The sequence below is a fragment of the Somniosus microcephalus genome, chromosome 12, assembly GCF_052327205.1.
Source record: "Somniosus microcephalus isolate GS21.2 chromosome 12, FLI_Smic_1.0, whole genome shotgun sequence".
Classification (NCBI taxonomy): Eukaryota; Metazoa; Chordata; class Chondrichthyes; order Squaliformes; family Somniosidae; genus Somniosus; species Somniosus microcephalus.
The window spans coordinates 218,841,770-218,861,513 of NC_140998.1; the positions used below are offsets into that span (position 1 = coordinate 218,841,770).

At 52.9% G+C, this 19,744-nt stretch overlaps 1 protein-coding gene across 2 annotated transcripts in view; it reads right to left on the reverse strand.

Annotated features, from left to right (window-relative positions):
* The window catches only part of LOC147110133 (Schwann cell myelin protein-like), a 129,064-nt gene that overhangs the window by 83,708 nt on the left and 25,612 nt on the right, over positions 1-19,744 (reverse strand). For both annotated transcript variants that reach the window (XM_086004066.1, XM_086004065.1), the window contains exons 5-8: positions 18,244-18,498; positions 16,868-17,125; positions 11,239-11,523; positions 7,103-7,378 (exon numbers count right to left, since the gene is read on the reverse strand). In XM_086004066.1, the coding sequence (XP_085860192.1) occupies positions 7,103-7,378; positions 11,239-11,523; positions 16,868-17,125; positions 18,244-18,498 (1,074 nt within the window). The remainder of the gene's footprint in view (positions 1-7,102; positions 7,379-11,238; positions 11,524-16,867; positions 17,126-18,243; positions 18,499-19,744) is intronic.

Consider the following 19,744-nt stretch of genomic DNA (forward strand, 5'->3'; position numbering starts at 1 on the left):
TGGAATCCAGGGTGCCTTGGCACATTGGATACAAAACTGGCTTAGTGACAGAAGGCAGAGGGTGATGGTCGAAGGTTGTTTTTGTGACTGGAAGCCTGTGGCCAGTGGGGTACCACAGGGATCGGTGCTGGGTCCCTTGCTGTTTGTGGTCTACATTAATGACTTGGATATGAATGTAAAAGGTATGATCAGTAAGTTCGCGGATGATACAAAAATTGGTAGGGTGGTAAATAGCAAGGAGGGTAGCCTCAGTCTGCAGGACGATATAGATGGGTTGGTCAGATGGAATTTAACCCAGAAAAGTGCGAGGTGATGCACTTTGGGGGGACTAACAAGGCAAGGGAATACACAATGAATGGTAAGACCCTAGGCAAGACGGAGGGTCAGAGGGATCTGGGTGTGCAAGTACACAGATCCCTGAAGGCGGCGGAACAGGTGGATAAGGTGGTAAAAAAGGCATATGGGATACTTGCCTTCATTAGCCGAGGCATTGAATATAAGAGCAAGGAGGTTATGATGGAACTGTATAAAACACTGGTTAGGCCACAGCTGGAATATTGTGTGCAGTTCTGGTCGCCACACTACAGGAAGGATGTGATCACGTTGGAGAGGGTGCAGAGGAGGTTCACCAGGATGTTACCGGGGCTGGAGCGCTTCAGCTATGAAGAGAGACTGGGCAGATTGGGTTTGTTTTCCTTGGAGCAGAGGAGGCTGAGGGGGGACATGATTGAGGTGTACAAAATTATGAGGGGCATAGATAGGATGGATACTGAGGAGGGTCAATAACTAGGGGGCATAGATTCAAGGTAAAGGGCGGGCGGTTTAGAGGGGATTTGAGAAAGAACTTTTTCACCCAGAGGGTGGTTGGAGTCTGGAACTCACTGCCTGAAAGGGTTGTGGAGGCAGAAACCCTCACAACATTTAAGAAGCATTTGGATGAGCACTTGAAATGCCATAGCATACAAGGCTACGGACCAAATGCTGGAATATGGGATTAGATCAGACAGGGCTTGATGGCCGGCATGGACACGATGGGCCGAAGGGCCTCTATCCGTGCTGTATAACTCTATGACTCTATGACTCTCTGGAGTTTAGAAGAATGAGAGGCGATCTCATTGAAACATAAGATTCTGAGGGGGATTGACAGGGTAGATGCTGAGAGGATGTTTTCCCCTGGGCTGGGGAGTCTAGAACCAGGGGTCACAGTCTCAGAATAAGGGGTCGGCCATTGAGGGCTGAGATGAGGAGGAATTTCTTCACTCAGAGGGCGGTGAATCTTTGGAATTCTCTCCCCCAGAGGGCTGTGGAGGCTCAGTCGTTGAGTATATTCAAACTGAGATCGATAGATTTTTGGACTCGAGGGGAATCGAGGGATATGGGGATAGTGCAGGAAGGTGGAGTTGAGGTCGAAGATCAGCCGTGAGCTCACTGAATGGCGAAGCAGGCTCGAGGGTCCGAATGGCCGACTCCTGCTCCTAATTCTTACGTTAACGACGGAAAAAGCATGACAAACATTTCCGAACAAAGGCAAAGAAAACAGAGTGGCCATTGCAGGCATTCATCAGGACAAGGTGCAAGTGTCGAGGGGTGCTAACCCTTCCTCAGAACTGCAGCAACATTACTGGCGACACAATCGTTACATCAATGTAAGGGTAGGTACAGCAAGGGTTAGATACACAGTATAGCTCCCTCTACACTGTCCCATCAAATACTCCCAGGGCAGGTACAGCAAGGGTTAGATACACAGTATAGCTCCCTCTACACTGTCCCATCAAACACTCCCAGGGCAGGTACAGCAAGCGTTAGATACACAGTATAGCTCCCTCTACACTGTCCCATCAAACACTCCCAGGGCAGGTACAGCACAGGGTTAGATACAGAGTAAAGCTCCCTCTACACTGTCCCATCAAACACTCCCAGGGCAGGTACAGCACGGGTTAGATACAGAGTAAAGCTCCCTCTACACTGACCCATCAAACACTCCCAAGGCAGGTACAGCATGGGTTAGATACAGAGTAAAGCTCCCTCTACACTGTCCCATCAAACATTCCCAGGGCAGGTACAGCACGGGGTTAGATAGAGAGTAAAGCTCCCTATACACTGTCCCATCAAACACTCCCAGGGCAGGTACAGCATGGGTTAGATACAGAGTAAAGCTCCCTCTACACTGTCCCATCAAACACTCCCAGGGCAGGTACAGCACGGGTTAGATACAGAGTAAAGCTCCCTCTACACTGTCCCATCAAACACTCCCAGGGCAGGTACAGCACGGGTTAGATACAGAGTAAAGCTCCCTCTACACTGTCCAATCAAACACTCCCAGAGCAGGTACAGCACGGGTTAGATACAGAGTAAAGCTCCCTCTACACTGTCCAATCAAACACTCCCAGAGCAGGTACAGCACGGGTTAGATACAGAGTAAAGCTCCCTCTACACTGTCCCATCAAACACTCCCAGGGCAGGTACAGCACGGGGTTAGATAGAGAGTAAAGCTCCCTATACACTGTCCCATCAAACACTCCCAGGGCAGGTACAGCACGGGTTAGATACAGAGTAAAGCTCCCTCGACACTGTCCCATCAAACACTCCCAGGGCAGGTACAGCACAGGTTAGATACAGAGTAAAGCTCCCTCTACACTGTCCCATCAAACACTCCCAGGGCAGGGACAGCACGAGTTAGATACAGAGTAAAGCTCCCTCTACACTGTCCCATCAAACACTCCCAGGGCAGGTATACGGGGTTAGATACAGAGTAAATCTCCCTCTACACTGTCCCATCAAACACGCACAGGGCAGGTACAGCATGGGTTCGATACAGAGTAAAGCTCCCTCTACACTATCCAATCAAACACTCCCAGAGCAGGTACAGCACGGGTTAGATACAGAGTAAAGCTCCCTCTACACTGACCCATCAAACACTCCCAAGGCAGGTACAGCATGGGTTAGATACAGAGTAAAGCTCCCTCTACACTGTCCCATCAAACATTCCCAGGGCAGGTACAGCACGGGGTGAGATAGAGAGTAAAGCTCCCTATACACTGTCCCATCAAACACTCTCAGGGCAGGTACAGCACGGGTTAGATACAGAGTAAAGCTCCCTCTACACTGTCCCATCAAACACTCCCAGGGCAGGTACAGCACGGGTTAGATACAGAGTAAAGCTCCCTCTACACTGTCCCATCAAACACTCCCAGGGCAGGTACAGCACGGGTTAGATACAGAGTAAAGCTCCCTCTACACTGTCCAATCAAACACTCCCAGAGCAGGGACAGCACGGGTTAGATACAGAGTAAAGCTCCCTCGACACTGTCCCATCAAACACTCCCAGGGCAGGTACAGCACAGGTTAGATACAGAGTAAAGCTCCCTCTACACTGTCCCATCAAACACTCCCAGGGCAGGTACAGCACGAGTTAGATACAGAGTAAAGCTCCCTCTACACTGTCCCATCAAACACTCCCAGGGCAGGTATACGGGGTTAGATACAGAGTAAATCTCCCTCTACACTGTCCCATCAAACACGCACAGGGCAGGTACAGCATGGGTTCGATACAGAGTAAAGCTCCCTCTACACTATCCAATCAAACACTCCCAGAGCAGGTACAGCACGGGTTAGATACAGAGTAAAGCTCCCTCTACACTGCCCCATCAAACACTCCCAGGAAAGGTACAGCACGGGTTAGATACAGAGAAAAGCACCCTCTAAACTGTCCCATCAAACACTCCCAGGGCAGGTACAGCACGGGTTAGATACAGAGTAAAGCTCCCTCTACACTGTCCAATCAAACACTCCCAGAGCAGGTACAGCACGGGTTAGATACAGAGTAAAGATCCCTCTACACTGTCCAATCAAACACTCCCAGAGCAGGTACAGCACGGGCTAGATACAGAGTAAAGCTCCCTCTACACTGGCCCATCAAGCACTCCCAGGACAGGTACAGCACGGGTTAGATACAGAGTAAAGCTCCCTCTACACTGTCCCATCAAACACTCCCAGGGCAGGTACAGCACGGGTTAGATACAGAGTAAAGCTCCCTCTACACTGTCCCATCAAACACTCCCAGGGCAGGTACAGCACGGGTTAGATACAGAGTAAAGCTCCCTCTACACTGTCCCATCAAACAATCCCAGGGCAGGTACAGCACGGGTTAGAGACAGAGTAAAGCTCCCTCTGCACTGTCCCATCAAACACTCCCAGGGCAGGTACAGCACGGGTTAGATACAGAGTAAAGCTCCCTCTGCACTGTCCCATCAAACACTCCCGGGGCAGGTACAGCACGGGTTAGATACAGAGTAAAGCTCCCTCTACACTGTCCCATCAAACACTCCCAGGGCAGGTACAGCACGAGTTAGATACAGAGTAAAGCTCCCTCTACACTGTCCCATCAAACACTCCCAGGGCAGGTACACCACGGGTTAGACACAGAGTAAAGCTCCCTCTGCACTGTCCCATCAAACACTCCCAGGGCAGGTACACCACGGGTTAGACACAGAGTAAAGCTCCCTCTACACTGTCCCATCAAACACTCCCAGGGCAGGTACACCACGGGTTAGACACAGAGTAAAGCTCCCTCTACACTGTCCGATGTGGGAGCACCTTCACGACACGGACTGCAGCGGTTCAAGAAGTCGTTTAACCACCACCTTCTCAAGGGCCGACCAGGGATTGGCAATAAATGCCAGCCTCGCCAGCCAAACCACATCCAAGAATCTTCCACCCTCCATAATCCTGAGCTCATCCAAGTCACTGCTCTCCCATACACACACCAAGTCCCATTCACCCATCACCCACTGTTGCTTGCTGACCTTCATTGGCTCCCGGAACGGCAACGCCTCGATTTTAAAATTCTCATTCTTGCTTTCAATTCCCTCCATGGCCTATTCGCCCCCTCCCTTTCTCTGTAACCTCTTCCAGCCCCTACAACCCTCCCTATCTCTGTAACCTCTTCCAGCCCCTACAACCCTCGCTATCTCTGTAACCTCCTCCAGCCCCTACAACCCTCCCTATCTCTGTAACCTCCTCCAGCCCCTACAACTCTCCCTATCTCTGTAACCTCCTCCAGCCCCTACAACCCTCCCTATCTCTGTAACCTCCCCCAGCCCCCTACAACCCTCCCTACCTCTGTAATCTTCTCCAGCCCCTACAACCCTCCCTATCTCTGTAACCTCCTCCAGCCCCATCAACCCTCCCTATCTCTGTAACCTCCTCCAGCCCCCTACACCCCTCCCTATCTCTCTAACCTCCTCCAGCCCCTACAACCCTCCCTATCTCTGTAACCTCCTCCAGCCCCTACAGCCCTCCCTATCTCTGTAACCTCCTCCAGCCCCTACAACCCTCCCTATCTCTGTAACCTCCTCCGGCCCCTACAACCCATCTCTCTCTGTAACTTCCTCCAGCCCCAACAACCCGCCCTATCTCTGTAATCTCCTCCAGCACCTACAACCCTCCCTATCTCTGTAACCTCCTCCAGCCCCTACAACCCTCCCTATCTCTGTAACCTCCTCCAGCCCCTACAACCCTCCCTATCTCTGTAACCTCCTCCAGCCCCTACAACACTCCCTATCTCTGTAACCTACTCCAGCGCTACAAACCTCCCTATCTCTGCAACCTCCTCCAGCCCCTACAACACTCCCTATCTCTGTAACCTACTCCAGCGCTACAAACCTCCCTCTCTCTGTAACCTCCTCCAGCCCCCTACAACCCTCCCTATCTCTGTAACCTCCTCTAGCCCCTACATCCCTCCCTATCTCTATAACCTCCTCCAGCCCCTACAACACTCCCTATCTCTGTAACCTACTCCAGCCCCTACAACACTCGCTATCTCTGTAACCTCCTCCAGCCCCTACAACCCTCCCTATCTCTGTAACCTCCTCCAGCCCCTACAACTCTCCCTATCTCTGTAACCTCCTCCAGCCCCTACAACCCTCCCTATCTCTGTAACCTCCCCCAGCCCCCTACAACCCTCCCTACCTCTGTAATCTTCTCCAGCCCCTACAACCCTCCCTATCTCTGTAACCTCCTCCAGCCCCATCAACCCTCCCTATCTCTGTAACCTCCTCCAGCCCCCTACACCCCTCCCTATCTCTCTAACCTCCTCCAGCCCCTACAACCCTCCCTATCTCTGTAACCTCCTCCAGCCCCTACAGCCCTCCCTATCTCTGTAACCTCCTCCAGCCCCTACAACCCTCCCTATCTCTGTAACCTCCTCCAGCCCCTACAACCCATCTCTCTCTGTAACTTCCTCCAGCCCCAACAACCCGCCCTATCTCTGTAATCTCCTCCAGCCCCTACAACCCTCCCTATCTCTGTAACCTCCTCCAGCCCCTACAACCCTCCCTATCTCTGTAACCTCCTCCAGCCCCTACAACCCTCCCTATCTCTGTAACCTCCTCCAGCCCCTACAACACTCCCTATCTCTGTAACCTACTCCAGCGCTACAAACCTCCCTATCTCTGCAACCTCCTCCAGCCCCTACAACACTCCCTATCTCTGTAACCTACTCCAGCGCTACAAACCTCCCTCTCTCTGTAACCTCCTCCAGCCCCCTACAACCCTCCCTATCTCTGTAACGTCCTCTAGCCCCTACATCCCTCCCTATCTCTATAACCTCCTCCAGCCCCTACAACCCTCCCTATCTCTGTAACCTCCTCCAGCCCCTACAACCCTCCCTATCTCTGTAACCTCCTCCAGCCCCTACAACCCTCCCTATCCCTGTAACCTCCTCCAGCCCCTACAACCCTCCCTATCTCTGTAACCTCCTCCAGCCCCTAAAACCCTCCCAGATCTCTGCGCTCCTCCAATTCCGGCCTCTCGAGCATCCCCCGATTTCCATCGCTCCACCATTGGCGGCCGTGCCTTCAGCCGTCTTGCCCCGAGCTCTGGAATTCCCTCCCTAAACCTCTCCGCCTCTCTCTCCTCCTTTAAGACTCTCCTTAAAACTGACCTCTTTGACCAAGCTTTTGGTCACCTGTCCTAATATCTCTTGATGTGGCTCGGGGTCAAATTTTGATTGATTATCACTCCCGTGAAGAAGCTTCGGACGTTTTATTTTGTTAAAGGAGCTGCACAAAGACAAACTGTTCTTGAAACGTAAGACACTTACACTCCACACTGATGTTGAACAGGGTGGAGTTGCTAGAGCCAAGCATGTTCTCCGCTGTACAGTAGAACCCGGCATCCTGCTTCCGCGTTACCAGACCCAGGTTCAAGGACTCGGTGTCTGCGATGAACTTAATCGTCTCGCTCCCGTCGACCCTGAACCAGCTGTAATTGGCCGGCGGCGGGTTGCTCTTGCTGCTGCAGGTCAACGTGACGTTGTCTCCCTCTTTTACTCCGTGTCCGTCTCCGCTGAGCTGCACCACGGTCTCCCTGGGAGAATCTGAAAGGAAGAACGCAGGAGTTGGAGCCAGAGGAGACAGCGATGGCCCGGGGACTCGGCCCTCGCCGTCATCGCTGTGCCAAAAACCGACGCAACCTCTGTGACATAATAAAACTCTCTACGCATTTGGTATGAGCATAAAGCAAGGCTTTAATCAACTTGTTTCAGAACATGGAGGCCTAGTTGTACTTCACTCGTTCCTTGTCTTTACAAAATGTCCCTGGAAAGCTGGGGCCAACGCCTGAGTATTTATACTCCTTGGATGGCGCCGCCAGCTGGCAGTCCAGTGTTATTTCATAAGTAGTTTCTTGATGATGAGATTTATGACACTCTGCCGTCACCGATTGGGCAAATGCCTGTTAGCCTTCCTGTTTTTGCCACCAAAGTGGATAACCTCGCATTTATCCACATTATACTGCATCTGCCATGCGTCTGCCCAATCACCCAACCTGTCCAAATCATACTGGAGTTTCTCGGCATCCTCCTCACAGCACACACGCCCACCCAGCTTTGTGTCATCTGCAAACATTTTCAAGGAGGCTTTGAGGGTGTCCTTGAAGCGTTTCCTCTGCCCACCTGGGGCTCTCTTGCCCTGCCGGAGCTCCGAGAAGAGCGTCTCGTATCGGGCATGTGGGCAATGTTATCCGTCCATCGGAGCTGATCGAGCGTGGTCAAAGCTTCGATGCTGGGGATGTTGGCCTGAGCGAGAACACTGACGTTGGTGCGCCTATCCTGCCAATGGATTTGCAGGATCTTGCGGAGGCAGCGTTGGTGGAACCTCTCCAGTGCTTTGAGGTGCCTGCTGTACATGGTCCATGTCTCTGAGGCATACAGCAGGGCGGGTATCACTGCTGCTCTGTAGACCATGAGCTTAGTGCTGGGTCTGAGATCCTGGAACAGGTATGGAATGGATGACAGGGGTCCCTACCAATGGTTCGTGGACACGGGGTGAAGGCCGTGTAGGGGTTCGAAGGGATGCCCATGTTATCATGTGCAGGAATGTGAAAACGGAATAATACACATGGGGGAATTGAAAGTTCTAAACTTCCTTCCCCACCCCCCACCACCCCTACAAATAAAACACAACCGCGGGAAGAACAACAAGAAATCCGGGTTGTCTGTCCCAAACAGACCCCGGGACCGACAGAGTGGTAATCCCAACTCGGATGATATTTCGCCGTGATGGGTAGGGGTGTGTGCTGTGAGGAGGCTGCCGAGAAACTCCAGTATGATTTGGACAGGTTGGGCGATTGGGGAGATGCATGGCAGATGCAGTATAACTTGGATAAATGCGAGGTTGAAGAGGGGTGGGAGGAGGCTGGTGTTGATGGGGTGAGATGAAGAGGGGTGGGAGGAGGCTCGTGTGGATGGGGTGAGATGAAAAGGGGTGGGAGGAGGCTGGTGTTGATGGGGTGAGATGGAGGGGTGGAAGGAGGCTGGTGTTGATGGAGTGAGATGAAGAGGGGTGGGAGGAGGCTGGTGTTGATGGGGTGAGATGAAGAGGGGTGGGAGGCGGCTGGTGTTGATGGGGTGAGATGAAGAGGGGTGGGAGGAGGCCAGTGTTGAAGGGGTGAGATCAAGAGGTGTGGGAGGAGGCTGGTGTTGATGGGGGGAGATGAAGAGGGGTGGGAGGAGGCTGGTGTTGATGGGTGAGATGAAGAGGGGTGGGAGGAGGCTGGTGTTGATGGGGGGAGATGAAGAGGGGTGGGAGGAGGCTGGTGTTGATGGGGTGAGATGAAGAGGGGTGGGAGGAGACTGGTGTTGATGGGGTGAGATGAAGAGGGGTGGGAGGAGGCTGGTGTTGATGGGTGAGATGAAGAGGGGTGGGAGGAGGCTGGTGTTGATGGGGGGAGATGAAGAGGGGTGGGAGGAGGCTGGTGTTGATGGGGTGAGATGAAGAGGGGTGGGAGGAGACTGGTGTTGATGGGGTGAGATGAAGAGGGGTGAGAGGAGTCTGGTGTTGATGGGGTGAGATGAAGAGGGGTGGGGGGAGGCTGGTGTTGATGGGGTGAGATGAAGAGGGGTGGGAGGAGGCTGGTGTTGATGGGGTGAGATGAAGAGGGGTGGGAGGAGGCTGGTGTTGATGGGGGAGATGAAGAGGGGTGGGAGGAGGCTGGTGTTGATGAGGTGAGATGAAGAGGGGTGGGAGGAGACTGGTGTTGATGCGGTGAGATGAAGAGGGGTGGGAGGAGGCTGGTGTTGATGGGGGGATATAAAGAGGGGTGGGAGGAGGCTGGTGTTGGTGGGGTGAGATGAAGAGGGGTGGGAGGAGACTGGCATTGACGGGGAGCGATGAAGAGGGGTGGGAGGAGGCTGGTGTTGATGGGGTGAGATGAAGAGGGGTGGAATGAGGCTGGTGTTGACAGGGTGAGATGAAGAGGGGTGGGAGGAGGCTGGTGTGGACGGGGTGAGATGAAGAGGGGTGGGAGGAGACTGGTGTTGATGGGGTGAGATGAAGAGAGGGTGGGAGGAGGCTGGTGTTGATGGGGGAGATGAAGAGGGGTGGGAGGAGGCTGGTGTTGATGGGGGAGATGAAGAGGGGTGGGAGGAGGCTGGTGTTGATGGGGTGAGATGAAGAGGGGTGGGAGGAGGCTGGTGTTGACGGGGTGAGATGAAGAGGGGTGGGAGGAGGCTGGTGTTGATGGGGTGAGATGAAGAGGGGTGGGAGGAGGCTGGTGTTGACGGGGTGAGATGAAGAGGGGTGGGAGGAGGCTGGTGTTGATGGGGTGAGATGTAGAGGGGTGGGAGGAGGCTAGTGGTGATGGGGTGAGATGAAGAGGGGTGGGAGGAGGCTGGTGTGGAGCATAAACACCGGCACGGAGCAGTGCGGCCGAATGGCCTGTTTCTGTGCTGTGGGCTTGATGAATTCTGGCTCTCTCCCCCTCAAAATTCTGTGGCTGCTGGTGTCAATTAGAGCTTTCAAGCCTGCGATCGATAGGTTTTTGTTGGGTAAGAGCATCAAGGCATATGAAGCAGAGGTGGATAGATAGAGTTGAGGTACAGATGTTGGAGCAGGCTCGGCGGGCTGAATGGGCCTCCTCTGTTGCTGTGTAACAGGCTCGAGGGGCTGAATGGGCCTCCTCCTGTTCCTGTGTATCAGGCTCGAGGGGCTGAATGGGCCTCCTCCTGTTCCTGTGTAACAGCCATGAGGGGGCTGAATGGGCCTCCTCCTGTTCCTGTGTAACAGGCTCGAGGAGCTGAATGGGCCTCCTGCTGTTCCCATGTAACAGGCTCAAGGGACTGAATGGGCCTCCTCCTGTTCCTGTGTAACAGGCTCGAGTGGCTGAATGGGCCTCCTCCTGTTCCTGTGTAACAGGCTCGAGGAGCTGAATGGGCCTCCTCCTGTTCCTGTGTAACAGACTCGAGGGGCTGAATGGGCCTCCTCCTGTTCCCATGTAACAGGCTCGAGGGGCTGAATGGGCCTCCTCCTGTTCCTGTGTAACAGTCTCGAGGGGCTGAATGGGCCTCCTCCTTTTCCTGTGTAACAGTCTCGAGGGGCTGAATGGGCCTCCTCCTGTTCCGGTGTAACAGGCTCGAGGGGCTGAATGGGCCTCCTCCTGTTCCAGTGTAACAGGCTCGAGGGGCTGAATGGGCCTCCTCCTATTCCCATGTAACAGGCTCGAGGGGCTGAATGGGCCTCCTCCTGTTCCGGTGTAACAGGCTCGAGGGGCTGAATGGGCCTCCTCCTGTTACTGTGTAACAGGCTCGAGGGGGCTGAATGGGCCTAACTGCTGTTCCCACGCCTGCGAGCTTCGATATTCCCGGTCTCTGAGGCTCAGCTCCACGCTGAACAGTTCAACCGAGGCCCACCCAGATATCTTCCGTCGCTAGCCTCGGCAAGGGAGGTCGGCCGTACTCACATTTTAAAGTGACTGTCACGGACACATTGCCCAGGCCGTGCGGGTTCTCCGCCAGGCATTGGTGCTCTCCATCCTCCCGGTACGTAACGCTCTCAAATTGCAACCACAACTCGTTGCTGCCGAAGCTGGCGTTCCTGACCTTCCCGTTGACTTTCCACGTCAAGTTAGAAGCTGGATCACTCTCCACAGAGCAGAGGAGAGATATCGAAAGGCCTTCCTCAGTCTCAATGGAGGAATTGACCGGCGTGCGTTCCGGCCAGCTGATGGAGAGATTCCTTGGTGGATCTGCAAATGAACGATATCACAGACAACAGAGAGTAGGAATAAACAAATCAGTTAGAGATTTTTGAGGTTGTAACTAGCAGAATAGATAAGGGGGAACCAGTGGATGTGGTGTATTTGGATTTTCAGACGGCTTTCGATAAGGTGCCACACAAGAGATTATTAAACAAAATTAGGGGTCATGGGATTGGGGGTAATATACCAGCATGGACTGAGGATTGGTTAACGGACAGAAAACAGAGAGTAGGAATAAACGGGTCATTTTGGGGTTGGCAGGCTGTAACTAGTGGGGTCCCGCAAGGATCAGTGCTTGGGCCTCAGCTATTCACAATCTACATCAATGATTCGGATGAAGGGACCAAATGTAATATCTCCAAGTTTGCTGATGATACAATGCTGGGTGGGAATGTAAGTTGTGAGGAGGATGCAGACACGCTAAGTGTGTGGGCAAGAACATGGCAAATGGAATATAATGTGGAGAAATGTGAAATTATCCACTTTGGTAATATATTTGGTCACCTTATCTGAGGAAGGATGTTCTTGCCATGGAAGATATTTTGGAAAATGACAACCAATGCATCCACTATCTCTATAGCCACCTCTTTCAAAACCCGAGGATGTAGGCCATCAGGTCCAGGGGATTTATTGGTTTTCAGTCCCATTAATTTCTCCAGTACTATTTTTTTTTTACTACTACTAATTTCATTCAGTTCCTCATTCTCGCTAGACCCTTGGTTCTCCAGTATTTCCGTGAAAACAGGCACAAGTATCTGTTTAATTTCTTTGCCATTTGATGTACTTGACAAAAGTTCAAAGTTAAGCCAGGTGAAAGTATATAGAAATGCAGTTTAATGTGGATAAAAATGCGAGGTTATCCACTTCGGTGGCAAAAACAGGAAGACAGATTTTTATCTGAATGGCAATAGATTGGGAGAAGGGGAAGTGCAACGAGACCTGGGTGTCCTTGTGCACCAGTCGCTGATGGTAAGCATGCAGGTGCAGCAGGCGGTTAAGAAGGCAAATGGTATGTTGGCCTTCGTAGCGAGAGGGTTAGAGTACAGGAACAGGGATGTCTTGCTGCAGTTGTACAGGGCCTTGGTGAGACCACACCTTGAGTACTGTGTGCAGTTTTGGTCGCCTTATCTGAGGAAGGATGTTCTTGCCATGGAGGGAGTGCAGCGAAGATTCACCAGGCTGATACCTGGGATGGCAGGAATGACATATGAGGAGAGGTTGAATCGATTAGGATTATATTCACTGAAGTTCAGAAGAATGAGAGGGGAACTCATTGAAACGTATAAAATTCTAACAGGACTAGACAGACTAGATGCAGGAAGGATGTTCCCGATCGCGAGGGAGTCCAGAACCAGGGGTCACAGTCTAAGGATAAGGGGTAAGCCATTTAGGACAGAGATGAGGAGGAATTTCTTCACCCAGAGAGTGGTGAACCTGTGGAATTCTCTACCACAGAAGGCAGTTGAGGCCAATTCATTAAATATATTCAAGAAGGAGTTGGATATATTTCTTAAGGCTAAAGGGATCAAGGGATATGGGGAGAAAGCAGGGACAGGGTACTGAATTTGGATGATCAGCCATGATCTCATTAAATGGCGGAGCAGGCTCGAGGGGCCGAATGGCCTACTCCTGCTCCTATCTTCTATGTTTCTATGTTTCTATCTCCAAGTTTGCTGATGATACGAAGCTGGGAGGGAATGTAAGTTGTGAGGAGGAGGCAAGGTGGCTTCAAGGAGGATGTAGACAGGCTAAGTGAGTGGGCAAGAACACAGCAAATGGAATATAATGAGGAGAAATGTGAAGTTATCCACTTTGGTAGGAAAACTAGAAAAGCAGAGTATTTTTTAAATGGTGAGAGATTGGGAAATGTTGGTGTTCAGAGGGACCTGGGTGTCCTTGTACACGAATTACTGAAAGTTAACATGCAGGTACAGCAAGCAATTAGGAAAACAACTGGTATGTTGGCCTTTATTACAAGAGGATTTGAGTATAAGAGTAAAGATGTCTTACTGGTACCATTCTGGTCAATCTCCTCTCCAAGGCCTTGACATCCTTGCTAAAGTGTGTGGTGCCCAGAATTGGACACAATACTCCATAGCTGGCAGACAACCATACAGGGTTTAGCAATAACTTCCTAACTTTATGCCTCTATTCAGAAATCTCAAGGATCCTGGATGCTTTTTTGAACAGCCTTAGCAACAGGCTACAGCTATGGACAACCCTGGTTAAACCACATTTGGAGTACTGAGTACAGTTCTGGGCAAAACACCTTGGAAAGGATAAGGTGGTTAAGAAGGCATATGGGATATTTGCTTTCATTAGCCGAGGCATAGAATATAAGAGCAGGGAGGTTATGACGGAGCTGTACAAAACGCTAGTTAGGCCACAGCTGGAATACTGTGTGCAGTTCTGGTCGCCACACTATAGGAAGGATGTGATTGCATTGGAGAGGGTGCAGAGGAGATTCACCAGGATGTTACCTGGGCTGGAGCGCTTCAGCTATGAAGAGAGACTGGACAGGCTGGGGTTGTATTCCTTAGAGCAGAGAAGGCTGAGGGGGGACCTGATTGAGGTGTACAAAATTATGAGGGACATAGATAGTCCCAAGGTGCTTCACAGGCGCGTAAATCAGACAAAAGTCGACAGTGAGCTACAGGAGATATTAGGACGGGTGACCAAAAGCTGGGTCAAAGAGGTCGGATTTAAGGAGCGTCTTAAAGGAGGAGAGAGAGGCGGAGAGGTTTAGGGAGGGAATTCCAGAGCTCGGGGCCCAGGCAGCTGAAGGCACGGCCGCCAATGGTGGAGCGATGGAAATCGGGGGATGCGCGAGAGGCCGGAATTGGAGGAGCGCAGAGATCTGGGAGGGTGGTAGGAGGTTACAAAGATAGGGAGGGTTGTAGGGGCTGGAGGAGGTTACAGAGATAGGGAGGGTTGTAGGGGCTGGAGGAGGTTACAGAGATAGGGAGGGGTGTAGGGGGCTGGAGGAGGTTACAGAGATAGGGAGGGGTGTAGGGGGCTGGAGGAGGTTACAGAGATAGGGAGGGTTGTAGGGGGCTGGAGGAGGTTACAGAGATAGGGAGGGTTGTAGGGGCTGGAGGAGGTTACAGAGATAGGGAGGGTTGTAGGGGGCTGGAGGAGGTTACAGAGATATGGAGGGTTGTAGGGGCTGGAGGAGGTTACAGAGATAGGGAGGGTTGTAGGGGCTGGAGGAGGTTACAGAGATAGGGAGGGGTGTAGGGGGCTGGAGGAGGTTACAGAGATAGGGAGGGGTGTAGGGGGCTGGAGGAGGTTACAGAGATAGGGAGGGTTGGAGGGGGCTGGAGGAGGTTACAGAGATAGGGAGGGGTGTAGGGGGCTGGAGGAGGTTACAGAGATAGGGAGGGGTGTAGGGGGCTGGAGGAGGTTACAGAGATAGGGAGGGGTGTAGGGGGCTGGAGGAGGTTACAGAGATAGGGAGGGGTGTAGGGGGCTGGAGGAGGTTACAGAGATAGGGAGGGGTGTAGGGGGCTGGAGGAGGTTACAGAGATAGGGAGGGGTGTAGGGGGCTGGAGGAGGTTACAGAGATAGGGAGGGTTGGAGGGGGCTGGAGGAGGTTACAGAGATAGGGAGGGGTGTAGGGGCTGGTGGAGGTTACAGAGATAGTGAGGGGTGTAGGGGCTGGAGGAGGTTACAGAGATAGGGAGGGTTGTAGGGGCTGGAGGAGTTTACAGAGATAGGGAGGGTTGTAGGGGCTGGAGGAGGTTACAGAGATAGGGAGGGTTGTAGGGGCTGGAGGAGGTTACAGAGATAGGGAGGGTTGTAGCGGCTGGAGGAGGTTACTGAGATAGGGAGGGTTGTAGCGGCTGGAGGAGGTTACTGAGATAGGGAGGGCTGTAGGGGCTGGAGGAGGTTACAGAGATAGGGAGGGTTGTAGGGGCTGGAGGAGGTTACAGAGATAGGGAGGGTTGTAGCGGCTGGAGGAGGTTACTGAGATAGGGAGGGTTGTAGGGGCTGGAGGAGGTTACAGAGATAGGGAGGGTTGTAGGGGCTGGAGGAGGTTACAGAGATAGGGAGGGTTGTTGGGGCTGGAGGAGGTTACAGAGATAGGGAGGGTTGTAGGGGCTGGAGGAGGTTACAGAGATAGGGAGGGTTGTAGGGGCTGGAGGAGGTTACAGAGATAGGGAGGGTTGTAGGGGCTGGAGGTGGTTACAGAGATAGGGAGGGTTGTAGGGGGCTGGAGGAGTTTACAGAGATAGGGAGGGTTGTAGGGGCTGGAGGAGTTTACAGAGATAGGGAGGGTTGTAGGGGCTGGAGGAGGTTACAGAGATAGGGTGGGTTGTAGGGGCTGGAGGAGGTTAGAGATAGGGAGGGTTGTAGGGGTTGGAGGAGGTTACAGAGATAGGGAGGGTTGTCGGGGCTGGAGGAGGTTACAGAGATAGGGAGGGTTGTCGGGGCTGGAGGAGGTTACAGAGATAGGGAGGGTTGTAGGGACTGGAGGAGGTTACAGAGATAGGGAGGGTTGTAGGGGCTGGAGGAGGTTACAGAGATAGGGAGGGTTGTCGGGGCTGGAGGAGGTTACAGAGATAGGCAGGGTTGTAGGGGCTGGAGGAGGTTACAGAGATAGGGAGGGTTGTAGGGGCTGGAGGAGGTTACAGAGATAGGGAGGGTTGTCGGGGCTGGAGGAGGTTACAGAGATAGGGAGGATTGTAGGGGCTGGAGGAGGTTACAGAGATAGGCAGGGTTGTAGGGGCTGGAGGAGGTTACAGAGATAGGCAGGGTTGTAGGGGCTGGAGGAGGTTACAGAGATAGGGAGGGTTGTAGGGGCTGGAGGAGGTTACAGAGATAGGCAGGGTTGTAGGGGCTGGAGGAGGTTACAGAGATAGGCAGGGTTGTAGGGGCTGGAGGAGGTTACAGAGATAGGGAGGGTTGTAGGGGCTGGAGGAGGTTACAGAGATAGGGAGGGGTGTAGGGGGCTGGAGGAGGTTACAGAGATAGGGAGGGTTGTAGGGGCTGGAGGAGGTTACAGAGATAGCGAGGGTTGTAGGGGCTGGAGGAGGTTACAGAGATAGGGAGGGGTGTAGGGGGCTGGAGGAGGTTACAGAGATAGGGAGGGTTGTAGGGGCTGGAGGAGGCTACAGAGATAGGGAGCTTTGTACGGGGCTGGAGGAGGTTACAGAGATAGGGAGGGTTGTAGGGGGAGGTTGGATTGCATTGGAATAGTTAAGTCTGGAGGTAACAAAGGTAGGGATGAGGGTTTCAGCAGCGGATGGACTGAGGCAGCGGCCGAGTCAGAGATGACAGCAGGTTGTTTTGGAGAGAGAGCAGATGGGTCCCAGATCAACCAAAGACTTACATTCCATTTTGATGTAAAGGGAACTGTTGGTGGCTCCATAGGGATTCTCAGCTGTGCAGGTGTACACTCCGGAGTCCGTGCCCTGCATGCTGGTGATCTCCAGGGTTAATTGGCTGGCGGTCCTGTTGCTGAGGACCTCATCTCCCTTGGACCAGGTGACATTGGATTCTGGCTGACTATCAACGAGACAGACCCGTCGCAGTGATTCGCCTTCCAATGCGATGACAGTTCCGTCCATCTCCTCGATCCTGGGTCCGTCTGCCGGAGGGGAAGGAGAGTGGGGTGGTGATGGGTGAGGGTTGGGGGGAGAGGAGGAAGGGGGAAAGAGAGAGAGAGAGAGAGACGAGAAAACACGAAACTCTCAGAGCCTTTATGTGAAAGAAAGGACTTACATTTCTACAGCGCATTCAACAATCTCACGATGGGGACAGTGTAGGGGGAGCTTTACTCTGTATCTAACCCGTGCTGTACCTGCCCTGGGAGTGTTTGATGGGACAGTGTAGAGGGAGCTTTACTCTGTATCTAACCCGTGCTGTACCTGCCCTGGGAGTATTTGATGGGACAGTGTAGAGGGAGCTTTACTCTGTATCTAACCCGTGCTGTACCTGCCCTGGGAGTGTTTGATGGGACAGTGTAGAGGGAGCTTTACTCTGTATCTAACCCGTGCTGTACCTGCCCTGGGAGTGTTGGATGGGACAGTGTAGAGGGAGCTTTACTCTGTATCTAGCCCGGACTGTACCTGCCCTGGGAGTGTTTGATGGGATAGTGTAGAGGGAGCTTTACTCTGTATCTAACCCCGTGCTGTACCTGCCCTGGGAGTGTTTGATGGGACAGTGTAGAGGGAGCTTTACTCTCTATCTAACCCGTGCTGTACCTGCCCCGGGAGTGTTTGATGGGACAGTGTAGAGGGAGCTTTACTCTGTATCTAACCCGTGCTGTACCTGCCCTGGGAGTGTTTGATGGCCAGTGTAGAGGGAGCTTTACTCTGTATCTAACCCGTGCTGTACCTGCCCTGGGAGTGTTTGATGGGCCAGTGTAGAGGGAGCTTTACTCTGTATCTAACCCCGTGCTGTACCTGCCCTGGGAGTGTTTGATGGGACAGTGTAGAGGGAGCTTTACTCTGTATCTAACCCCGTGCTGTACCTGCCCCGGGAGAGGTTGGATGTTGAAAAACATTCTCCTCCTCGGAACCTACCTCCACTTCTTGATCAATGTGAAACCTTACCAGGACAAGAACTATTGCTACATAAGTATTGTAAAGCTCCCAGGCACACAGAGGTGGGTTCAGACACTGTCTAATAAATCCAAGGGACAGTATTGTTGAAGAACCTGAGCTCACTCCCCTGCATATCCCGGGGCATCTGTGGGATACTCACAGTTGACCGTGATGTTGAAACTTCGTGTGGCTCGGCCATAGGCATTCCATGCACGACAATAATAAAGACCACAATCTTGGCTGGTGATGTTGACAAGGTGCAGAGTCAGATTTCTGTTAACCGTTGTTGAGACGCTGCGATTATTTCTAAACCATGTGACGTTGGACAGTGGATTGCTCTTCGCAGTGCAGGTCACCGGGACTGAATCTCCCTCCTTCACCGTATGAGCTGGCATCTTCCAGATCTTTGGCCCATCTGGTCATAGAATAACAGCAAGTTACATCGAGTGAACAGCACAGAAAACAGGCCATTCAGCCCAACTGGTCCATGCCGGTGTTTATGCCCCACACCAGCCTCCTCCCACCCCTCTTCATCTCACCCCATCAACACCAGCCTCCTCCCACCCCTCTTCATCTCACCCCATCAACACCAGCTTCCTCCCACCCCTCTTCATCTCACCCCATCAACACCAGCCTCCTCCCACCCCTCTTCATCTCACCCCATCAACACCAGCCTCCTCCCACCCCTCTTCATCGCACCCCATCAACACCAGCTTCCTCCCACCCCTCTTCATCTCACCCCATCAACACCAGCCTCGTCCCACCCCTCTTCATCTCACCCCATCAACACAAGCCTCCTCCCAGCCCACTTCATCTCACCCCATCAACACCAGCCTCCTCCCACCCCTCTTCATCTCACCCCATCAACACCAGCCTCCTCCCACCCCTCTTCAGCTCGCCCCATCAACACCAGCCTCCTCCTACCCCTCTTCATCTCACCCCATCAACACCAGCCTCCTCCCACCCCTCTTCATCTCACCCCATCAACACCAGCCTCCTCCCAGCCCTCTTCATCTCACCCCGTCCACACCAGCCTCCTCCCACCCCTCTTCATCTCACCCCGTCCACACCAGCCTCCTCCCACCCCTCTTCATCTCACCCCATCAACACCAGCCTCCTCCCACCCCTCTTCATCTCACCCCATCCACACCAGCCACCTCCCACTCCTCTTCATCTCACCCCATCAACACCAGCCTCCTCCCACCCTTCTTCATCTCACCCCATCAACACCAGCCTCCACCCACCCCTCTTCATCTCACCCCATCAACACCAGCCTCCTCCTGCCCCTCTTCATCTCACCCCATCACCATATCCTTCTATTCCTTTCTCCCTCATCTGTTTATCCAGCTTCACCTTAAATGTATCTCTGCTCTTCGCCTCGACCTCTCACTGTGGTAGCGAGTTCCCCATTCTCACCACTCTCTGGTTTCTCCTGAATTTCCAATTGGATTTATCAGTGACTATCTTATATCAATGGCCCCTAGTTCTGGTCTCCCCCACAAATGGAAACATCTTCTCTACGTCTACCCTATCAAACCCCTTCATAACTTGAAAGACCTTTATCAGGTCACCCCCCTCCCTTCTCTTCTAGAGAAAAGAGCCCCAGCCTGTTCAGTCTTTCCTGATCTCAGTTCTGGTATTATTCTTGTAAATCTTTTTGG